At 35.7% G+C, this 17,378-nt stretch overlaps 2 protein-coding genes and 1 long non-coding RNA gene across 3 annotated transcripts; 2 read left to right on the top strand and 1 right to left on the bottom strand.

Moving 5' to 3' along the window:
- The first annotated feature begins 370 nt into the window (after positions 1 to 370).
- LOC18507049 (serine/threonine-protein phosphatase PP2A catalytic subunit-like) lies at positions 371 to 3,794 on the top strand. The gene is made up of 6 exons (XM_007099692.3): positions 371 to 806; positions 1,634 to 1,748; positions 2,180 to 2,288; positions 2,364 to 2,441; positions 2,931 to 3,122; positions 3,213 to 3,794. Exons 1-6 carry the CDS (start codon positions 554 to 556, stop codon positions 3,384 to 3,386), a joined length of 921 nt encoding a protein of 306 aa, XP_007099754.2. The 5' UTR covers positions 371 to 553; the 3' UTR covers positions 3,387 to 3,794.
- A 1,040-nt stretch (positions 3,795 to 4,834) lies between these two features.
- Positions 4,835 to 7,190, bottom strand: LOC18507050 (putative myosin-binding protein 5). The gene is made up of 3 exons (XM_088804840.1): positions 6,476 to 7,190; positions 5,371 to 6,261; positions 4,835 to 5,174 (listed from the first exon to the last, which is right to left on the bottom strand). Exons 1-3 carry the CDS (start codon positions 7,188 to 7,190, stop codon positions 4,957 to 4,959), a joined length of 1,824 nt encoding a protein of 607 aa, XP_088660966.1. The 3' UTR covers positions 4,835 to 4,956.
- Positions 7,191 to 11,450: 4,260 nt separating this feature from the next.
- LOC148763666 (uncharacterized) lies at positions 11,451 to 13,294 on the top strand. Its single transcript, XR_016025545.1, has 3 exons — positions 11,451 to 11,581; positions 12,231 to 12,314; positions 13,172 to 13,294. It is a non-coding gene; the product is annotated as an uncharacterized LOC148763666 (long non-coding RNA).
- The last annotated feature ends 4,084 nt before the right edge of the window (positions 13,295 to 17,378 follow it).

Genomic DNA, 17,378 nt, shown 5'->3' with positions numbered 1-17,378 from the left:
TTTGCCCTGATTCACATTTGAATTACCTTTCATCTCACAAATTCTTCTCCGACAAAAATGTTATTATTATTTTTTCGCATGTAGAATATTTGATCTTAAAATACTCTTTTCACCCGTCTCTATTCTTTGGCACTTAAATCAACATCCATTGATCTTTTATCTCGTTGATAAGGTCATATTGACTTTTATACGAGGGTACTAGGTGTCACATTAAAACAAAAGAAAATAAACCGGAAAAATCTTTGAAAGAAAAAATGGAATTTGAAGCCATACTTGAAGACTCATCCATTGTAAAGGAGAGAAAACATAAATAGAAGCAAAACCAGGGACATAAACGCAAATTCCAAATATTACCTGGTAACAAAAATAATGGCGGCATTGCTGCGACAAAAAACTGAGCTTGAGGGCCAAATCCAATCTCCCAAACCCTAACCATGACCTGATCCCCAAAATCCTCAATCTCCGGCTTCATCTTCCCCCGTCCGATCAAAGCCCCAGCATACAATTAAAAAACTACAAAAAAAAATCACTGAAAAGCTCAACTGCCCATACGATGCCGTCCCATAGCGATCTGGACCGTCAGATCGAGCACTTAATGCAGTGCAAGCCGCTATCGGAGGCGGAGGTGAAGACGCTGTGCGAGCAGGCACGTGCGATCCTTGTGGAGGAGTGGAATGTTCAGCCCGTGAAATGTCCCGTCACCGTCTGCGGCGATATCCACGGCCAGTTCCACGATCTGGTCGAGCTGTTTCGTATCGGCGGCAACGCTCCCGACACTAATTATCTCTTTATGGGCGATTACGTAGGTAGGTCCGTTTTTTGTTACATTTAATTTTCAGTGCTTAATTCAAATGAAAATTAAGTTTTTTTTTTCAGTGTGCTAATTTTTATATAATCTCTTTTATTTTTGAAGATTTATTGATTTGGCAATTTATTTAATATTTTGGAAATTTTGTTTTTAGATTATTATTATTATTATTGTTGATTGATTGAAAAAGAGAAAAGTTAAAAGGAGATTTACTATAAATAAAATGAAGATTTAGGAAAGGAAATGATACGCGTGTAATTTTTAGTTTTAATTTCTTGAAAGATGGAGTTTGTGCAAAGTGAAGTTCTAATGTTTAATATGGGAGTTTTTGGGGAATAAGCTTGTATTTATTTTTCATCTGGAAGGGAGTTGAGATAGAACTGTTAATCAAAATTAAGATAGAGCTGTTGGAGGACAGATAAATAAACTTCCGAGGAGTGTTTTCTTATTGAACATTGTTTATTCATTAAAATTATACCATACCAGGCCTTTTTCTGAGAGTTCCATGAATCTGATAAATATAATGTTGTCTGGTTTCATCTGTGATATGCCCAAGGTAGTGCTGTTTGTTAAATATGAGCCACAAAAGCAAAGAATTTACTCTACAGCTAGGAGTTTGTAAAAAATTATTATTGGAGATTCTTGAGATTGAGTTGTATCCACAATCTAGAGCCATTGATTCGCTGTTTTTTTTTTTTCTCCCTGATGTGGTCTATGCTGACCTTTGTCTTCTCCAATATTGCAACAAATCATATATATTGGTGCATCTTTTGTAGATTCTTTGCATAACAGCACTGACTTATGCTTTTAACTTGTTGAATGCAGATCGAGGATATTACTCAGTGGAGACTGTCACTCTTTTAGTTGCTCTGAAAGTTCGTTATAGAGATAGAATAACTATTTTAAGGGGAAATCATGAGAGCCGCCAGATAACTCAAGTGTGAGATTTACATATTTACTGTTTCTTTTTCTTCCTTTTCAGTCAAAGCACTAACAGTCTTGTTTGTTGTCAACTGAACATATTTCTGCACTCTAGAGCGAAAGAGTACTCATGCACATTCTTTGGACTGTAATTTTTCTTAGATCTCATATGGTAAAGTCATTAAATAAAAAGTGAAAATGGAGTAAAAAGGTTTTGTTGCAAGTAGTTTACTTGATTAGTTCACTGATTGTTTTATTCTTTTGTTTTACCAATGAATGCAAATGCAAACTAATGTGTCTCGTAAGAGTTGGAGAATTGGAGTATGGTAGTTCTTAAACCTGCAGCACATACTTGGATCATATAAAGCTTGTATTAAGGAACGAAGTTATTTAGTAATTTTGCTGATTAAGTTTGTGTTCAAATAAATAACCAAGTGCCTCTCTTTTCAGGTATGGATTTTATGATGAATGCTTGAGAAAATATGGAAATGCTAATGTATGGAAGTATTTCACTGACCTTTTTGATTATTTACCTCTGACCGCCCTGATTGAAAGTCAGGTTTGAATTCTCGGACAAAGTCTTATGTTGAGTATCTCCAAGATCTTAGCTGACAACTATTTATGTGCCTTGCAGATTTTCTGCTTGCATGGAGGACTCTCTCCATCTTTGGATACATTAGATAACATCCGTGCTCTGGACCGTATACAGGAGGTAAACCTGCAGTTCTCTTAACCTTTGCACTTAAAAGTTTATAGTCTAAAAGTAGATTGTCTACCTTGTTGCAAGCAATAGTTTGTGCAGAAAATTGTTTTGGAATGTTCCAAATGACAACATATTAATGCATACAAAGTGCAGTGTTGACATCTCTAGAGTTCATAACGGTTATTATCTTTTGAAAATCAGAGGCAGGTTGAAGTAAAGCTTATGTCATAAGCCTGACTCACTAACCAAAGAGACCATAACTCATAAAACATGCTCAACCCCTGGAATACTGTGTCTTTGTTATGTCAACACCAAAGATTCTAGAATTAGTGTTGAAGCTCGTCAGGTAAAATCATAATAGCAGCATCTGTTAAAACAGTGTAGTTTTCTCATTCATTGTTCTTGCAGAACCCTAATCGGTGTCATCTCATCAAATATGCCTTTCCCAATTTTATTGCATTTCTAATTGTACTATTTTCCTATTTGTTGGGTGTGTAGGTTCCTCATGAGGGTCCAATGTGTGATCTCTTATGGTCTGATCCTGATGACCGATGTGGATGGGGAATATCTCCTCGGGGAGCAGGGTATACCTTTGGACAGGATATTTCTGGGCAGTTCAACCACACAAATGGGCTCACTCTGATTTCTAGAGCTCACCAGCTTGTTATGGAAGGATATAATTGGTCCCAGGTTTGTGGATCCCTCATCAAAATAGAAAGCATATTTGAGTAATTTATTCTTGAAGGTTGTTGTTTACATTGATCTCTGCAATTTTTGTAGGACAAGAATGTGGTAACAGTGTTTAGTGCACCAAATTACTGCTATCGCTGTGGAAACATGGCTGCAATACTTGAGATTGGGGAGAATATGGAGCAAAGTTTTCTTCAGTTTGACCCAGCTCCACGTCAGATTGAGCCTGAGACCACACGCAGAACCCCCGACTATTTTTTATAATTCCCTTAACTTACCTCCTACTGGCAAATTTTCATATTTCCTGTTGTGCTTCTGTAGATGTGTCTTACAAAATCGGGGAGTTGTGGCTTTTAGTTGAGGGAGAGACAAGAAACCACTGTTTTTGTCATTCTTTTGGTTGTTCTGGTGCTGCATTCATATGAGTCTATAGAGTTAATTTGTAGAAGGTTTTTGTCTTGTATTGTAAAAGGTGAAGGAAGTAGAATAACAAGGGATTCTTTTTTTTCTTTTTGCTGTATTACGAGTTTCAATCATCATGCATGTTCCAATTTTTTTATTGTAAATGTTGATTATATGTGAGAGCTGTTTCTTCCTGTGGCACTTCTCTTCCCAAACGACTAGTAATTCTATGACTTTCCTCTTAAGTGAATTATATCCTTACTTGGTTAATGCATTCTTCTGAATGGATGGTGCAGTTTTCTGTTTGTTTTAGATGGTGAGGCGCAGTTGAGAAGGTGGGCTTGTGCTCACATAGCTCATAAAGGAAACGTTGTTACCATCCCCTTTTGTCATTTTCCTGGGAAAACAGGACTTTTTTTCAGTCCCCGGAATTTCCTCTTCCTTTTGACAAATCACAGAAAAAGCATCTCTTTGCAACAAAAAGAGAAAACCAGAAAAACGAAGAGGAAAGAAACCATTATCCTTCCAGTTAAGCAAAGCAGCACTTTGAAAATTAGGGGGGAACCTTTTCTTATCTTCCCCTCATCTCATCGCCAACAAATCTCCTACAAGTGTTACTCTGGTTGAACAACAACATGCAAAGTGAAGATGACATATTCAAAGCACTATCAAGCCTATAACCATTTTTTTGCCCCCTAGCATTTGGCTACCGCTAATTTCAAGTCTCAACTAAAATCTCAGATGATCGATTCCATGGCAGGTCACAAGCTTGCTTGCCCCAAGTCGTTGCAAAGCTCCATTTGCTGCTAGTCCTGCAAAATGATGTGTTAGCACTAGTGCTGTGATTGGACTCTATACCACGAGTTTATATTCAATGCATCGTCATTGTATACGATATTAACAAACTAAATATTGTCACTTTCATTAATAAATAAATTTAAAAGTTGGAAACTTTGTGGTTTACTACTAAAGCCAAAAATTAAAGTCAAGGTGCATTAAGTTATAGCAATAGACTTCTTACTTTAGTCGAAGGCACCTAAGGCGGAGGGCTCCAAAACGATCAAGTAGGAATCTTATACACATCCTAAAACGAAAAAGAAGCAAACAAAAACAAAACATGTAGCAGCAATTAGTTGAATCTTAATTTACTTTCGAAGAGCATATAGTTTAGCAATACTACTGTCTATACAAGTTTCTTGGAAGTAGTTATTTAACAAAAACCTAAGACCATTAAAGTAATATCTGCCAAGTTTTTTGAGTGGCAAGTAGTCACGCATTTGCTTGTTAAGAACATCTGTTTTCTTGTTCTTCATAACAGTGGTTTGAATTAAGGGGGTTAATTAAATAAGGGACTTGGCTTAATTATCATGTCATCAACCTGGTAAAAGTTATTGGAAGCATAAACATTTACCACTGATGATTTGGAAGATAATTATGCATCTTCGCTTTCAGAATAACACATTGTTACAAAGTGTTGAAGCTTCTGTAGATTCTGGGAAACTTCTGTTAATAGTTTTGTTCCGTCGCTGCCTATTTCGTTTGTAAGATCAGTAACATGTTTCAGGAGTCCATCACCACCTGCTGCAAGGGCCTCAATCTTCTCACTGATACGGGACAATTCACTCCTTAGGATCGCTTTACTTCCAATCCCTGGAACAATGCAGAGACAATTATTGATCTTTAATGGTTTCAGTGAAGATGGGAAAAGGAAGCTTGAGCAAAGCCTGAAGAATGTTTATTTGAAAAAAGGGAACAACTATACGATTTCATCAGACTAAAATTTCGAAGCCCATCTCGGCAGCATTGAAAATAAGGTACTATATTTGTGTCTTTGTAGGCATGTTACCTGTCTTCTCTTCCATGTAGTCATCATTTTCACTACTAGAGTTTGGGGAAACATCCCCACCATCCGATGAAGGTGAAAGCTTCAGTTTCTTATCCAGATTTTTCAACCGGTCCAAATGACGGAGTCCTTGAGAGGCTTTCTTTGATTTGTCAAGGGCTTCCCCTCCGACCTCATCCTGCATTGAATCAGACTGATAATCATTCTGTGCTTTTACCCCAGCATTGGACCCTTCACTAAGGCTACGAGTAGGGCTGGTACATTCAGTTCTTCCATTATAGGAAGAGTTAGATGGTGGTTTTAATACTCGGTAGCCCCCATCACTCTCTTCTCCTTGTCCTTCAAAATCAACTTCCTTTAAGCATCCATAATTTTGTCTGTAAGCCTCAAGTTCAGCCTCTAAATCCTTAATTTCTTCCTCTCTCTTGGCCAGCAAATTACTCATCTCTTGTAGTGCTTCTTGGTCGTATTCTGCCTGCTCCTCCATCATTCTCTGGTATTGTAAGGCCTCCATCTGAACAGCTGCCTTCTCAGCTTGCAACCTCGTAATCATGGCCATTGCATTGTTAGCTGCAACAGTAGATGCACTTCTTTCTTCATCCAGTTCCATGTACAAAGCCATCAGCGACTTGCGATCCATACGAACTTGTCTCTTCAAATGATGCAAAATATCACCTTCTGCCTCATTTGGCACTGGCCCATCTCCAGATTCTGAAGCAAACTCTGTTTTCTCAAGCAGTGATTTCCTCGTAATTCTTGTCCACCTGGGACTGTTGGTTGCTGAATCCGACAGCGGGATTCCGAAAAACTTGTTTCCCCTAATAAAGTTAGGGGTCTTATCTTCATCATCAGCATCCATCAGCAATGGTTCTGTAGCAGCCTTGGCGTCTTCGACTGTTGAATCAAGACCAGTAAAATGACTAAACATATCACAGGAACATTCTTTATTGGAGCTTTTCCATTGAAAATATATGGTAGCTAGGAAGAAAGAAAGAGTTCCGCGAACAACGTAAAGGCATAGTGATCATTTCACAATTAATTGAAAATGTCAAAAACGAAAAAGGAAAATAAAACAGAATAATACTAGTAGTTTGGACTCTAAACTCACATGGCTTTTCAAGGCTTATTCCCCTCGAGCGATCATTATCCTCATGAACCTCTGATTCATCCGAGTTAAGCTTGAGCTCCGTATAATTTATGTGTGACAAATCCAAATTTGGATTGGCTGGTGCCCGGGGAGATGGAGCAGGAGCTAGGGATGAATGCTTCCCTTTTATATAGGAGGATTTCACCTTCAATGGCTCCCCACAACATGAACAAAGATGATCATGGCTCTTCTCAATGGCTCCTTCGTTTTCCTTCTTTCCAGCAGGCAATGACAGATGAACTTCATGATCTTCATCAACAAACAACTCAATATCCTTGTGTAGGATCCCCAGAAGGGACTTGTAAGTATCACAATCGGATTCTTTCCCAGTTGCGAAGGAAAGAAGACAGCTCTCACACATGTTTCTTATGTCAGAAAGCTTCTTGTGAGCATGACAGAATGCAAGAGTTGAAACATTCTTCTTATGATGTTCACATATGGAATCATTGTAATAGAAATCAGAATTTCTCCGTACAAGGACATGATCAATCCGGGTGCAAAGCAAGCAAGGGATAGGCAACTCAAAGAAGTTAGCAAATTCGTTTGCGAAAAATGCAAGAAACCCGTCAATGAACAGAACAAATATCATTATCCATTCCAGCACTGCATAAATGAAAAACTTTAGGACTTGTCCAAGTTCTTGTTCTACAAACTGCTTAAACGTTCGCTTTGCCATCTCCTAAAAGTTGAAATACAGAGAAAGAAGAGCAAAAAAGAAGTAAGCTTAGCCCTAGCCTTATCTCTGATGGTTTTGGGATTGATAAAAATTGAAATGAAGATCACAATTTTGTGCTCAAAGGGTGGTGAGATGGAAGATCATGACCTGGGTGGCATTTAGCAGACCAAGATCATGACCTCTCTCGCTCTCGGTTGTGTACGAGGAAGGAGAAGAACAGAGAGAAGAAACTGGAGGGTTATGTTCAGTTTAAGGATTCAAAAATTTGGGTGGTGGGTTTCATTTGGCTATAAATGAGAGAATGTTTCTGAGGAAATTGAGGTTCTTGGGGCAACCTTGGACCTGAAATAACGGTTTATCATGCACTTTCCAACCAAGTGTTGTCCCGACGCTAAACGACATTGCCTTTTAGGCTGTTTGAGAGATTTACTGCGGGATCAGACTCAGAACTTGGCTTAATTTCAGGCCTACTAGATGGATATTTACCAATTTGTTAGAGGGACCAAATCATCAATCCATCCTAAAAAAAGGGAAAATGTTGATATGTAGATAATTATGGGATGTACATTACACATTAGTGACTTATCCACCCATCTTCATTATGAGCAGCATAAACCTACTTCTTACAAAGAAAATAAAGTTACTTTTATATTGCAAATTCCAAATAAACATCCTAAATTGCTAACTGAATTAGGTTTATTTTCAGTAAAAAATTGAATTATTTTTTAGTGTTTTTTTACCAAAAGGGTTCTGAAATTATGCAAAAATAAAAAATAAAAATAAAGTTCTGAAATTGTGTCTGATACACATTACACTAAATTTTTAATCTATTAAATGAAGATTCTTTTTATGTTCAAATATTTGATTTAATGATATGTATATATACACTTTGTTCAAAAATTAAATTCAAATCCCTCTTTTCCAAATTAACCAATAAAAAAAATGACGAAATCTTTTAAAATAATAGTCTTTTACCTCTAGTAACAAAATTACTAATCCTTATACTTTCATGTACATTATCGAGAACTCGACAAGTAATTGGGAAAAATACATACTCTAGATCATTATGTCAGCTGCCATATTTTTAACAAAATGCGTTGACATCATCATTTTTTATTCTTTAGGAATCTGTAAGTTGGTTCCACATTCATCTTTGGGATCTGATATTGGTGCTTAAGTAGGCAAATTTTGTAAGTGATTTTAATATTCGCACCTAAGTAAACAGAGTTGAGCACAATATGTGTCAAGGTGCACTAACAAGATTCTCAATTGCAATTATTAGTTTATTCATTGAATTTTCAGCTTTTCTTTTTTTTTTTCTCGGTCAATGGAAATCCTTTTATTAATAATGTAGAGGGTCATTCTAAGGAAGACCTTGCATAATAGCTGCTCAGTCATAAAGACATAAGTAACCGAAGAAAAGGAAACATACAATGCCTGAAGACTATACATATTTGTCTCTAAAAACTAGAAACACCTGATAAGGAAATAACACCATAAACAACATAGAAGCCAGCCCAAAATTTCACTTGATGGAAACCACTATTGAGCACAGGTCATTGCAACACTAACAAAAATATAAATCTAACCCCAATTTTCACCCAACAGGATGATTCCCAAACCAAAACAAAATCCATCAAACCATTAACATCTTTTTGCTTTTTCTTCTCTTTTTTTCACTAATTTTTTTTGTATAATATTCTACCTTCTTCAACATCCAAATCTAACATTAAACCCTACTATTTTACTTTGCCTTTCAATAATAAGTCTCTGCATGGAATCAGGTCACAATAATAAACCCTACTATGTGAGTTTAGGTCTTGGGTCCATTTGATCTGTGAAACCTCGACCTTCATAGATGCGTAACTCGAGGTGAAACTTATGTTTAAAGGTTTAATTTGAGCTAATGATGCTAGCTTTACGTTACTTATAATTATTTTATGTCGTTATAGGAGTAGAATTAAAAATAATTTTAATTGGTGAAGAAAGGTGCATAATGAATAGTAGCCTTATTTGCATATGTTTTGGTTGTTCAAGTATATCTCGCACTACAGAAGTTCAAATAACATTATTTTTAGACCATTAGAAAGCTAAGAGGCAGGGCTACAACTTTGATGTTTATCACTTTGCCCATTTTTGACGGTAAGGTGGTCAAAATCTTTGTTGAAGTGAAAGGACTATGCTAGAAGAACTGAAATTGGCAGAATGTTTAAGCGCCGCGACGCTAGAAATTGAGAGCCGCGACCCTCATCGTAAATTCTACAAATAACAAGATTTTGGGGTTTTTGAAGCTAAGACTTTTGGGGGCTACTTAAGGGACCTCTTTTAGAGGATTTTGGACCTTTTCCTAGTGTCAAAAGAGTAAAAGATTTCACAAGAACAAGAGGAAGACAAGTGGCATTGCTAAGGGCATTATTGTAATTTTATGAACAATTGGATAAGTTTTAACTATAAATATCTTCATTCTCCAGCACCTTCCACAGATTTCCAGCACTTCATCTTCTTCTTCTTCCTCCCATCCCACATTTCTTCACCTTCCATGGGAGTACTCTTCAAGCTTCCATAACTCTCTCAAGTTAGCCTTCATTTTCATGCTTTTGTGCATTTTTTTTATAGAACCTCTTATGCTCTTTCACTCTTTCACCTTAAAACCCTTGAAATGTCTTAGATCAATACTTTCTCTCACTAACTAGGGTTTTAGAGAGAGAAAGAAAAACCTTCTATAATAGTTTGGGAATTCTTGAGGAGATATTCAATTGCAAATCTAGCAAGGTGAGCATTGAAATTGAGTTGATATTTTAGTTGTTGAGAATGATTAATAGTTAGATTTATGAGTGTTGTGTAGTTGAGGTAGTTTATTCATTTTGGAGCGATTATAATAGTGCAAATAAATAGCCACTTGATGGTATTTGGAAGCTAGTTAGGAATAACTAGTGGAACATGATTTAGGAGATAGCTTTTAGAATTATGGTTATGTGATTAAGTTGGTTGTGATGTTAATGTGTGATAGGCTCCATCGAAACCCCACATCACCATTCGGGGCATTAGTGGAAGTTGGAGCTGCTTTAAGAATCAACAAAGACAGGTGAGTAAACTTGCATTTCAAAACTGTTTTGGGATATGTGAATGTATTTGGACAAATATTTTGAATGATTTATCCAATTCTCTTTCAAAAAAAAAAATGCTTGGGAACAAGCCTTTATGAAATGTTTTTATGTTGTGAAATGGAAAGTGTGATGAATCCATGTGTTTCGGTATAATGTTGATATATATATATATATATATATATATATGTATAGTACATTGGTAGATAATATTGTGTAATAGATATAACCGTGTGTGTGCACGATGTGGGGGGATGCACATACCGGTAATGACGATGGTGAGGTAGGCGGATGATGATATTGCCCGTGTGCATGATGTGGGGGGATGCACACGACGGCATTAGATGTGCACGATGTGGGGGGATGCACACGATGTGTCAAGCCCGACCTTATAAAATACTTTCCATGTCATTCATATGATTGACAATATGCTTGCATACTTGGAAAGCCCTGAAAGAAAAATCGTTAAAAGACGACAATGTACCAAATGGTACAATTAAGTTAATTTAAGTCTCGAACTAGATCAAATAGAGAATTTAAAATGAAATTAAGAATATTAAAGTCCCAGAATGGTTTAATATGGTAATTTGGAGTTCGAGGATCAATTTGAAGTCAAACTAGAATTTTTACTGTCCAGGGGCAAAATGGTCATTTGCCACCCAAGGACACAATGGGAATTTTTAGAAAAGAATTTTTTAAGCCCCATTTGACTTATTGGAGTATGATTTGAGTATTGGAGTATAATTTGAGGGTTTGGCAGTGAAAAAGTTTAATTCCAGTGATTTCTAGAGTGTAGGGGCAAAATCGTAATTTTGCCACTCGCGGACAAAATTTGAGATTTTGAGAGAATTTAGATCAAATTTGACAAATTGGAGAATGGTATGAGTATAAGGGATGAAAAATATGTCTATGGGTAATTTTTCAATTTTTGGGGCAAAAATGTAATTTTTGACTTTTACGGGGGTAAAAGTGTAAATTTCAAAAATTACTCCACCAAGACTTTGGATAAGTCTGAGAATTTTACCTAAGCTATGGATATTTGGGACAAGTGTATGGTGAAAATTTGGAAACAAATGGATGGCTAGAATTTAAGGAATTAATAAAACATTAAAAAAATGAATAAAATAATATTATATTATTTTAGCCTTTAAAAAGGTAAAAATTCCGGAATTCTCATCTTCTTCAGCTGTCCAAACCAGGGGAGAAAAGGGGAAAAAAAAAAACAAGAATCCTACCTGAAAAATTTGGAGAAAATCAAGAGAAATCAAGAAATCAAGCATTAAAAAGGTAAATTTCATTGATTTTCCTTGTGATTTTCACTACCCATGCATTTTTTTCTCATTTCCATGAAAAATTAGAAAGTGGGTATGGACACCCATGCTGGCCAAACCTCCATGGATGAGTTTTGAGCTTGATTTTTGGTTGATTATAATTGAATTAAGTGATTTTAGTTAAGTTATATTGAAATATAGCAAAAATAAGCTAAAGATATAATTTTCTCCCATTGAAACCCATTATGCTGAATTTTCTAGGGAAATATTGGCTGCTGATCTTGATGTTTATCTGAGGAATTATGATGAATAATGATGAATTATGAGCCTAGAAAAATAATGGGAATTTTTGGAGCAAAAATACAAATTTTTACCCACTAGGGGTATTTTTGTAATTTGCTATCGGGACTGATAATTTGCACCACACTGAGGGACATTAAGTCAATTTGGGTGCAATTGAGGTATAGAAACTGAAAAAAATTAATTTGGAGTTTAAACGGACGCGTATATCGATTTATCGGGTAAAAGACCAAAATAGGCTAACACCGCATTTCGACAAAAATTTAGACATTTTTGCATTCCATATCAAGCATTAGTAGTCTAAATTAGTTTAATTTCAATTTAGTACCAATGTGGTGAATTTCTCGATTTTGTACTGTGTCAAGGTGGTGAGTCCTCTGATAAAGGCAAGGGAATTGCACCCGAGGACCAATAGTCTGAGTATTTCGAAAATCCTAACTCTAGACACGGTGAGTAACCTTACCATCATTTTAATTATCTAAAGTATGTTTTTATTCGGTTTTGGTGAATTTTATGAAAATGAGTTCAAATGGTAAATTTTTATGTTTTGTAAACAAAATGAGTTTAAATGAAAATATTTTATAAATTGTCTTGAAACGAAATAACGATTTTGAAAATAGAGTAATTGGAGACCACTGATATGTTGTAAATTTAAAATTGAATTAATGGCTTATGTTATTGTATTGGCATGACTGGCTGGGCTGTGTTTTTTATGAATTATATGAATTGCTTTATTTTACCCTGCAGGTTGGGTAGTAATATATTAGCCCTGTCATACTGTCAAAATTTTATTGTATGGTGGGTTTGACCTGCTGCAGTGGGCTGGATTCTGTGGACTAGCCTATTAGAGGGGCACGGAATCCTGTTATATTTTTACCTCGGTTGGAGAGGCGAGTAGGGTAACTCCTGAGGTATAACTTTTAGAGTTCACTTCACGCCAAACCACCTCGTGAAGGGGAACTCGGCCAACGTCAAGGAATGGCTATGTTTTCAAAATAAAAACATGACTTTCTAATAGCCTTGGCGGACTCAGTTGGGATAGCCCTCGGCCAAGGTATCCCAAATAACTGAGTATGATAATAATTTTTGGCATGAGCCAAGCTTTTTAAGAAATTCATAAGCCATACTGATTACTTGCTTTAAATAAATTGATTTCATTTGGTTGAAATAAGTTGAAAGATGATAAATTACAGTTTGATGAAATGTTTTAATAGTCTCCTTTTACTCGACTTTAGATATTTTGAGTGATGTTTGTTTACTCACTGGGATTTTATAATCTCACCACCCTCATTTCCACCCATTTCAGGTTCAGAATAGATTGTAGATAACTGATATCGGCAAGGATTACAGTTGAACTTGCCACATCCAAAGACTGTAGGTTCATTTCTTTTGATACTTTTGATCATTCGTGGGCCCACGTGTCACTGTAAATTAAATTCTATACTTTGGTTATCTGTATTACGGTATGTAAGAATTTATTTTGCTTTTACGCTATAAAAATTATTTATACAGTGTTCTTAAAATATCTTTTTATGTGAAAATTGAATATTTTATTTAATATTTTTATTTTATTATAACAGTCATAATTCCATTTTAAACGAATGTTTTAGACATCCAAAATTATTTTTGATTATGAAATATGTGTTTTCCACTTACATACTATATTTTTAGATGATTTTTTAGATTTTTGGGATAAATGACAAAAATACCCCTGTGAGACGGAAATTAATATTTCATTTGTTTAAGTTGGAAATAGTTTAAAATCTTTTAAAATGTGGTATTTGGAAACAGTTACCCACAGGGGAAATGAGAAGCTGATATTAAAGCCTTGCGGGGTCTCGGTTGACATTCCGGGTAATGAATGTAAATTGAGACGTCGCGGCGGTTGTCACGGGCTCGATGGGAGTTCCGGGTCGTGACAATTAAGTTGGTATCAGAGCTGTTGGTTTGAAAGATTAGAGTTTTGGGTTGAAAGTTATTTTAAAGCTGTTTTAAAAATTTACAGTGTCAGTGTGGCCCCGAGTTAAGTTAGGTTAGGTTGAATAAAATACATGCATAAGCATATAGAGCCTGAGGTTGCCTAAACTCACTTTGTTCCCTATTATAGATTATTATGTCTCCTCGACGCGAACAACCACCTTTCACTAGATCAGCTGGAAGGGGAAGAGGTCGTTTCCAACGTCGTCAGTTAGGTGCAATAGAGGAGGAATTGACTGCATCCACCATTCGGGCAGCACCTACTGCTGAACAAACCAAGACTCCTCCACATCCTCCACCTCCTCTACCACTTACTAGTATTCTTGCTATGCCTCTTGAGGCAGTTCAGGCATTAGCAACCTTCTTTACTGCTATTGCTGGCCAGGCTCAGGCTGGTCAAGCTCTTCCTACAGTTCCTCTAGCCGCTCCTTTAGTACTACCATCCCCACCTCCTGTCCTACCACTAGTGCTGGATGTTTCTGATTCTAAGAAGCTTAAAGAGGCTAGGCAACATAGTTGTGTTTCTTTTATGGGTGAGTCGGACGCAACCGTGGCTAAAAAGGTGGTGCGAATGGCTTTAAGAGCTGAGAAGCTTGCAAATGAAAATAGGAGTTTGCGAGCTGAGTTAGCAAAAAGGAGAAATCTAAGTGTATCTTCTAGTCAGCCACCAAACAGGGGCAAAAACTCTTCTGTTTCAGGAAGTTCACGTAGATGCAGAAATTGTGGGAATTATCATGTTGGGCCGTGCAGAGGGCCTGCACGATGTTTTCATTGTGATCAACTGGGTCACATTAGGAGAGATTGTCCACAGTTAGGACGGGCTACGGTAGCTGCTCCATCTCCACCAACTCATACGGATATACAGAGGAGAGGTTCCTCTGGATTGCAACCGAGACAGGGATGATTTTGACATACCACCAAGGGTAGATTAAATAAGTTGAAATTAGTGCTCTAATAAAGTACGTATGATAGAAAGCTAGTTTGTAAGTTGTAGTTTTCATGATCATGAAATATATAAAGATTATCAATATATGGACATACATTTGGAGTTGTAATTTACAAGTTTGAAGTATTTAAGATATGATTAAATGGAATTAGCATTAGTTAGGGTACGTAAATCTTTTAATTAATTTCTATGGAGTATCCATGATAGTAGAATGGAGGAACATCGTGCAGTGATGCTATATGGTGAAATCACTATACAATATGGAAAGGGTATTTTCGAGTGGGATTTATGGACTGATGATAAGTGATGAGCAATTTGAGATACATGTAGCTATGAATAAATTTGGAGATCTTTGCTTAAACAAACTCGTATTAAATGTTATGGTAAAGATATATGAATGCTAGTGGCAAAAAAAAAATACGTTAAATCAATGTTTTGATTTCACACTTGTGATAGAAAGTTAGTCTTGCTAATTGTGGTATAGACTCGAAGGGAAGCCACACGATTGTGAATAATTGAGGTAGTAGCTTTAAAGGTGGAAGAGTTGCTAAGATAAAGTGAATTCAAACCGTTGCAACGCCACAGTACTGACTATCAAACGCTGTCACGTTAAGAACCCCTAATGGCTAGAAAGTAGAGCAAATTGAGAGTGGCATGAAGATGAAACACACGAGTTGAAGAATGGTCATTGGTTTTCATGCTAAGCTTTGTTGTTTGGAGTCTTAAGTGCATTGGGAGGTATTAAGATAAAGATGATGAGTGAAATTACAAAGTTTTTTTTTATTTTATTGCCTTATATATATTGGCATGTAAGAGAAAGAAAAGTTAGAGAATTTTTAAGATGGCTACATAAAAATAAATTAACATGTGGAGTGTTAAGATGAATAATATGATGATTGAAGTCAAATCTTAAGAAATAAAGAAGACAAGAGATTAAGTCTTGTTAAAGACTAAAGAGGAAGCGAGCGAAAGGTTAGATGAATGTATGAGATACTGATAAGAGATGTCAATAGCAAGTGAGGAAAATGTAAATAAAGATTTCAATAATGATATAGCAAATGAGTTTATATAGAATATTGTTATGAGAATATACTGATCTTGTCTTGACCTTGTTGAAAGGAAAGGATTAGTAACAACACAAGTAAACTAGGTGACATGCTAGAAACCCATGGAGATAAATTGAAGCATGAGTAGTTGGGCATGCCTTTATGGAAATGATATACTTGGTGTATAAAAGAGTAAATAAGTGATTAAGTGTTTCAAGAATGTTTACACGCCCTTGAGAAAGAATTATAAGTTATACATGATGGGCATAAGATGCGTGACTTTGAAACTTGCTAAGGAGCCAAATGGCTAAGTTACGGGTTAAATGATCATATGTTATGAGACATAAATTTAAAATAAATATCCCTAAGGAAATACTCAAGAGAAGTTCTGCCATAGATCTTGTGAAAGCAAGCACTAAGTTATGTAGTTATAAAAAGGAAGCTATAAGCTGAGAGTGGTATAAGTATTAACATTAAAAAGTACTTGAGGAGAATTTAGTTTCAAGTCTTGTAATTTCAAGTACAATTTGTAAATTAGTTAAGGAAGAATGATGTTATATTCATATGAAAGAGTGGAATAAAGGATGATAGAAGTTAACCTTGATAATGAAGTCAGATAATGAAACTTTCTTAATATATTATGGGAATTGGAATTCGAAAATGCGTCAGGCATACATGATTCAAATGAATCTGAGTTTTAAGTGACAAATCAATATCGAAATGCAATAAGGATACAATATATAGGAGACATGAAGGATAATCGAGGAATAAGGATGACTTTTAGGAATTGTAGTATTGCATAAGATGCAATGATCAAGTCAAGATAAATTTTTGAGATACCAATGGGATTATAAAACATACACGCATAATAGATTATAATTCAATGGAGATGACATTGTGATGCAATGATATACAGTACAAGGAAACTTAAGCATATAATTGGAAACGATAAGAAGAGAATATAAGTATATAAATGATGAGGAACTATACACAGGCATGATGAGAATTTGTATGAATTATGAAGCTTATTCTATTGAATCTTGATTGTGGATGGGAATGAATTAAGAGAAATTAGTCTGAAGGCATTTGAAAACAGAGACTCGTATACATAATGAGGAATATAGACATTTGAATGTATATGTATATGTATGTGTGGAGTAGTGATGTACCCAACTAAATGAATAATGGTTTTAGTGGTTCAAGATTTGAACTCAATATATTTGATGAGTTGTATAGATAATGTAACGATTAAGAATCTTATCAGAAGACGATTTATGGTGACCTAAGGAATTTTGGAAAAATAGTTAAGGGAATATAATCTATAGTACGATTAAGCCATATGAGATGGATTAATAGGATTAAGAAGATTGAAATTTCCTAAATGCAAAGTAAACATGAAATAAGTAGAAATAATTAAAGCCATTAATTTTCCTGAACGCTGAGTATATGTACAGGAATGAGTATGGCGTGTTAATGATGTTGTAAACTACACAATAGTGTATGAGGATAGGATGAATGAATGAAAGTCGAGAAGTTTGATATGG

This window comes from Theobroma cacao, chromosome 3 (genome assembly GCF_053813885.1).
Source record: "Theobroma cacao isolate CCN51 chromosome 3, ASM5381388v1, whole genome shotgun sequence".
Lineage (NCBI taxonomy): Eukaryota > Viridiplantae > Streptophyta > Magnoliopsida > Malvales > Malvaceae > Theobroma > Theobroma cacao.
The sequence above is the reverse complement of the archived record's forward strand: the minus strand, read 5'-3'. Positions and strand labels throughout refer to the sequence as shown.

Excerpts from the sequence above, each read along its gene's own strand:
- LOC18507049 (XM_007099692.3), top strand. The coding sequence starts at position 554 with ATGCCGTCCCATAGCGATCTGGACCGTCAGATCGAGCACTTAATGCAG. Across the intron at positions 2,442-2,930 it reads CTCTGGACCGTATACAGGAG|GTTCCTCATGAGGGTCCAAT; the intron begins GTAAACCTGCAG and ends TTGGGTGTGTAG. Across the intron at positions 3,123-3,212 it reads AAGGATATAATTGGTCCCAG|GACAAGAATGTGGTAACAGT; the intron begins GTTTGTGGATCC and ends CAATTTTTGTAG.
- LOC18507050 (XM_088804840.1), bottom strand. The coding sequence starts at position 7,190 with ATGGCAAAGCGAACGTTTAAGCAGTTTGTAGAACAAGAACTTGGACAA. Across the intron at positions 6,262-6,475 it reads AATAAGCCTTGAAAAGCCAT|TCGAAGACGCCAAGGCTGCT; the intron begins GTGAGTTTAGAG and ends TTGATTCAACAG. Across the intron at positions 5,175-5,370 it reads CTACATGGAAGAGAAGACAG|GGATTGGAAGTAAAGCGATC; the intron begins GTAACATGCCTA and ends GCATTGTTCCAG.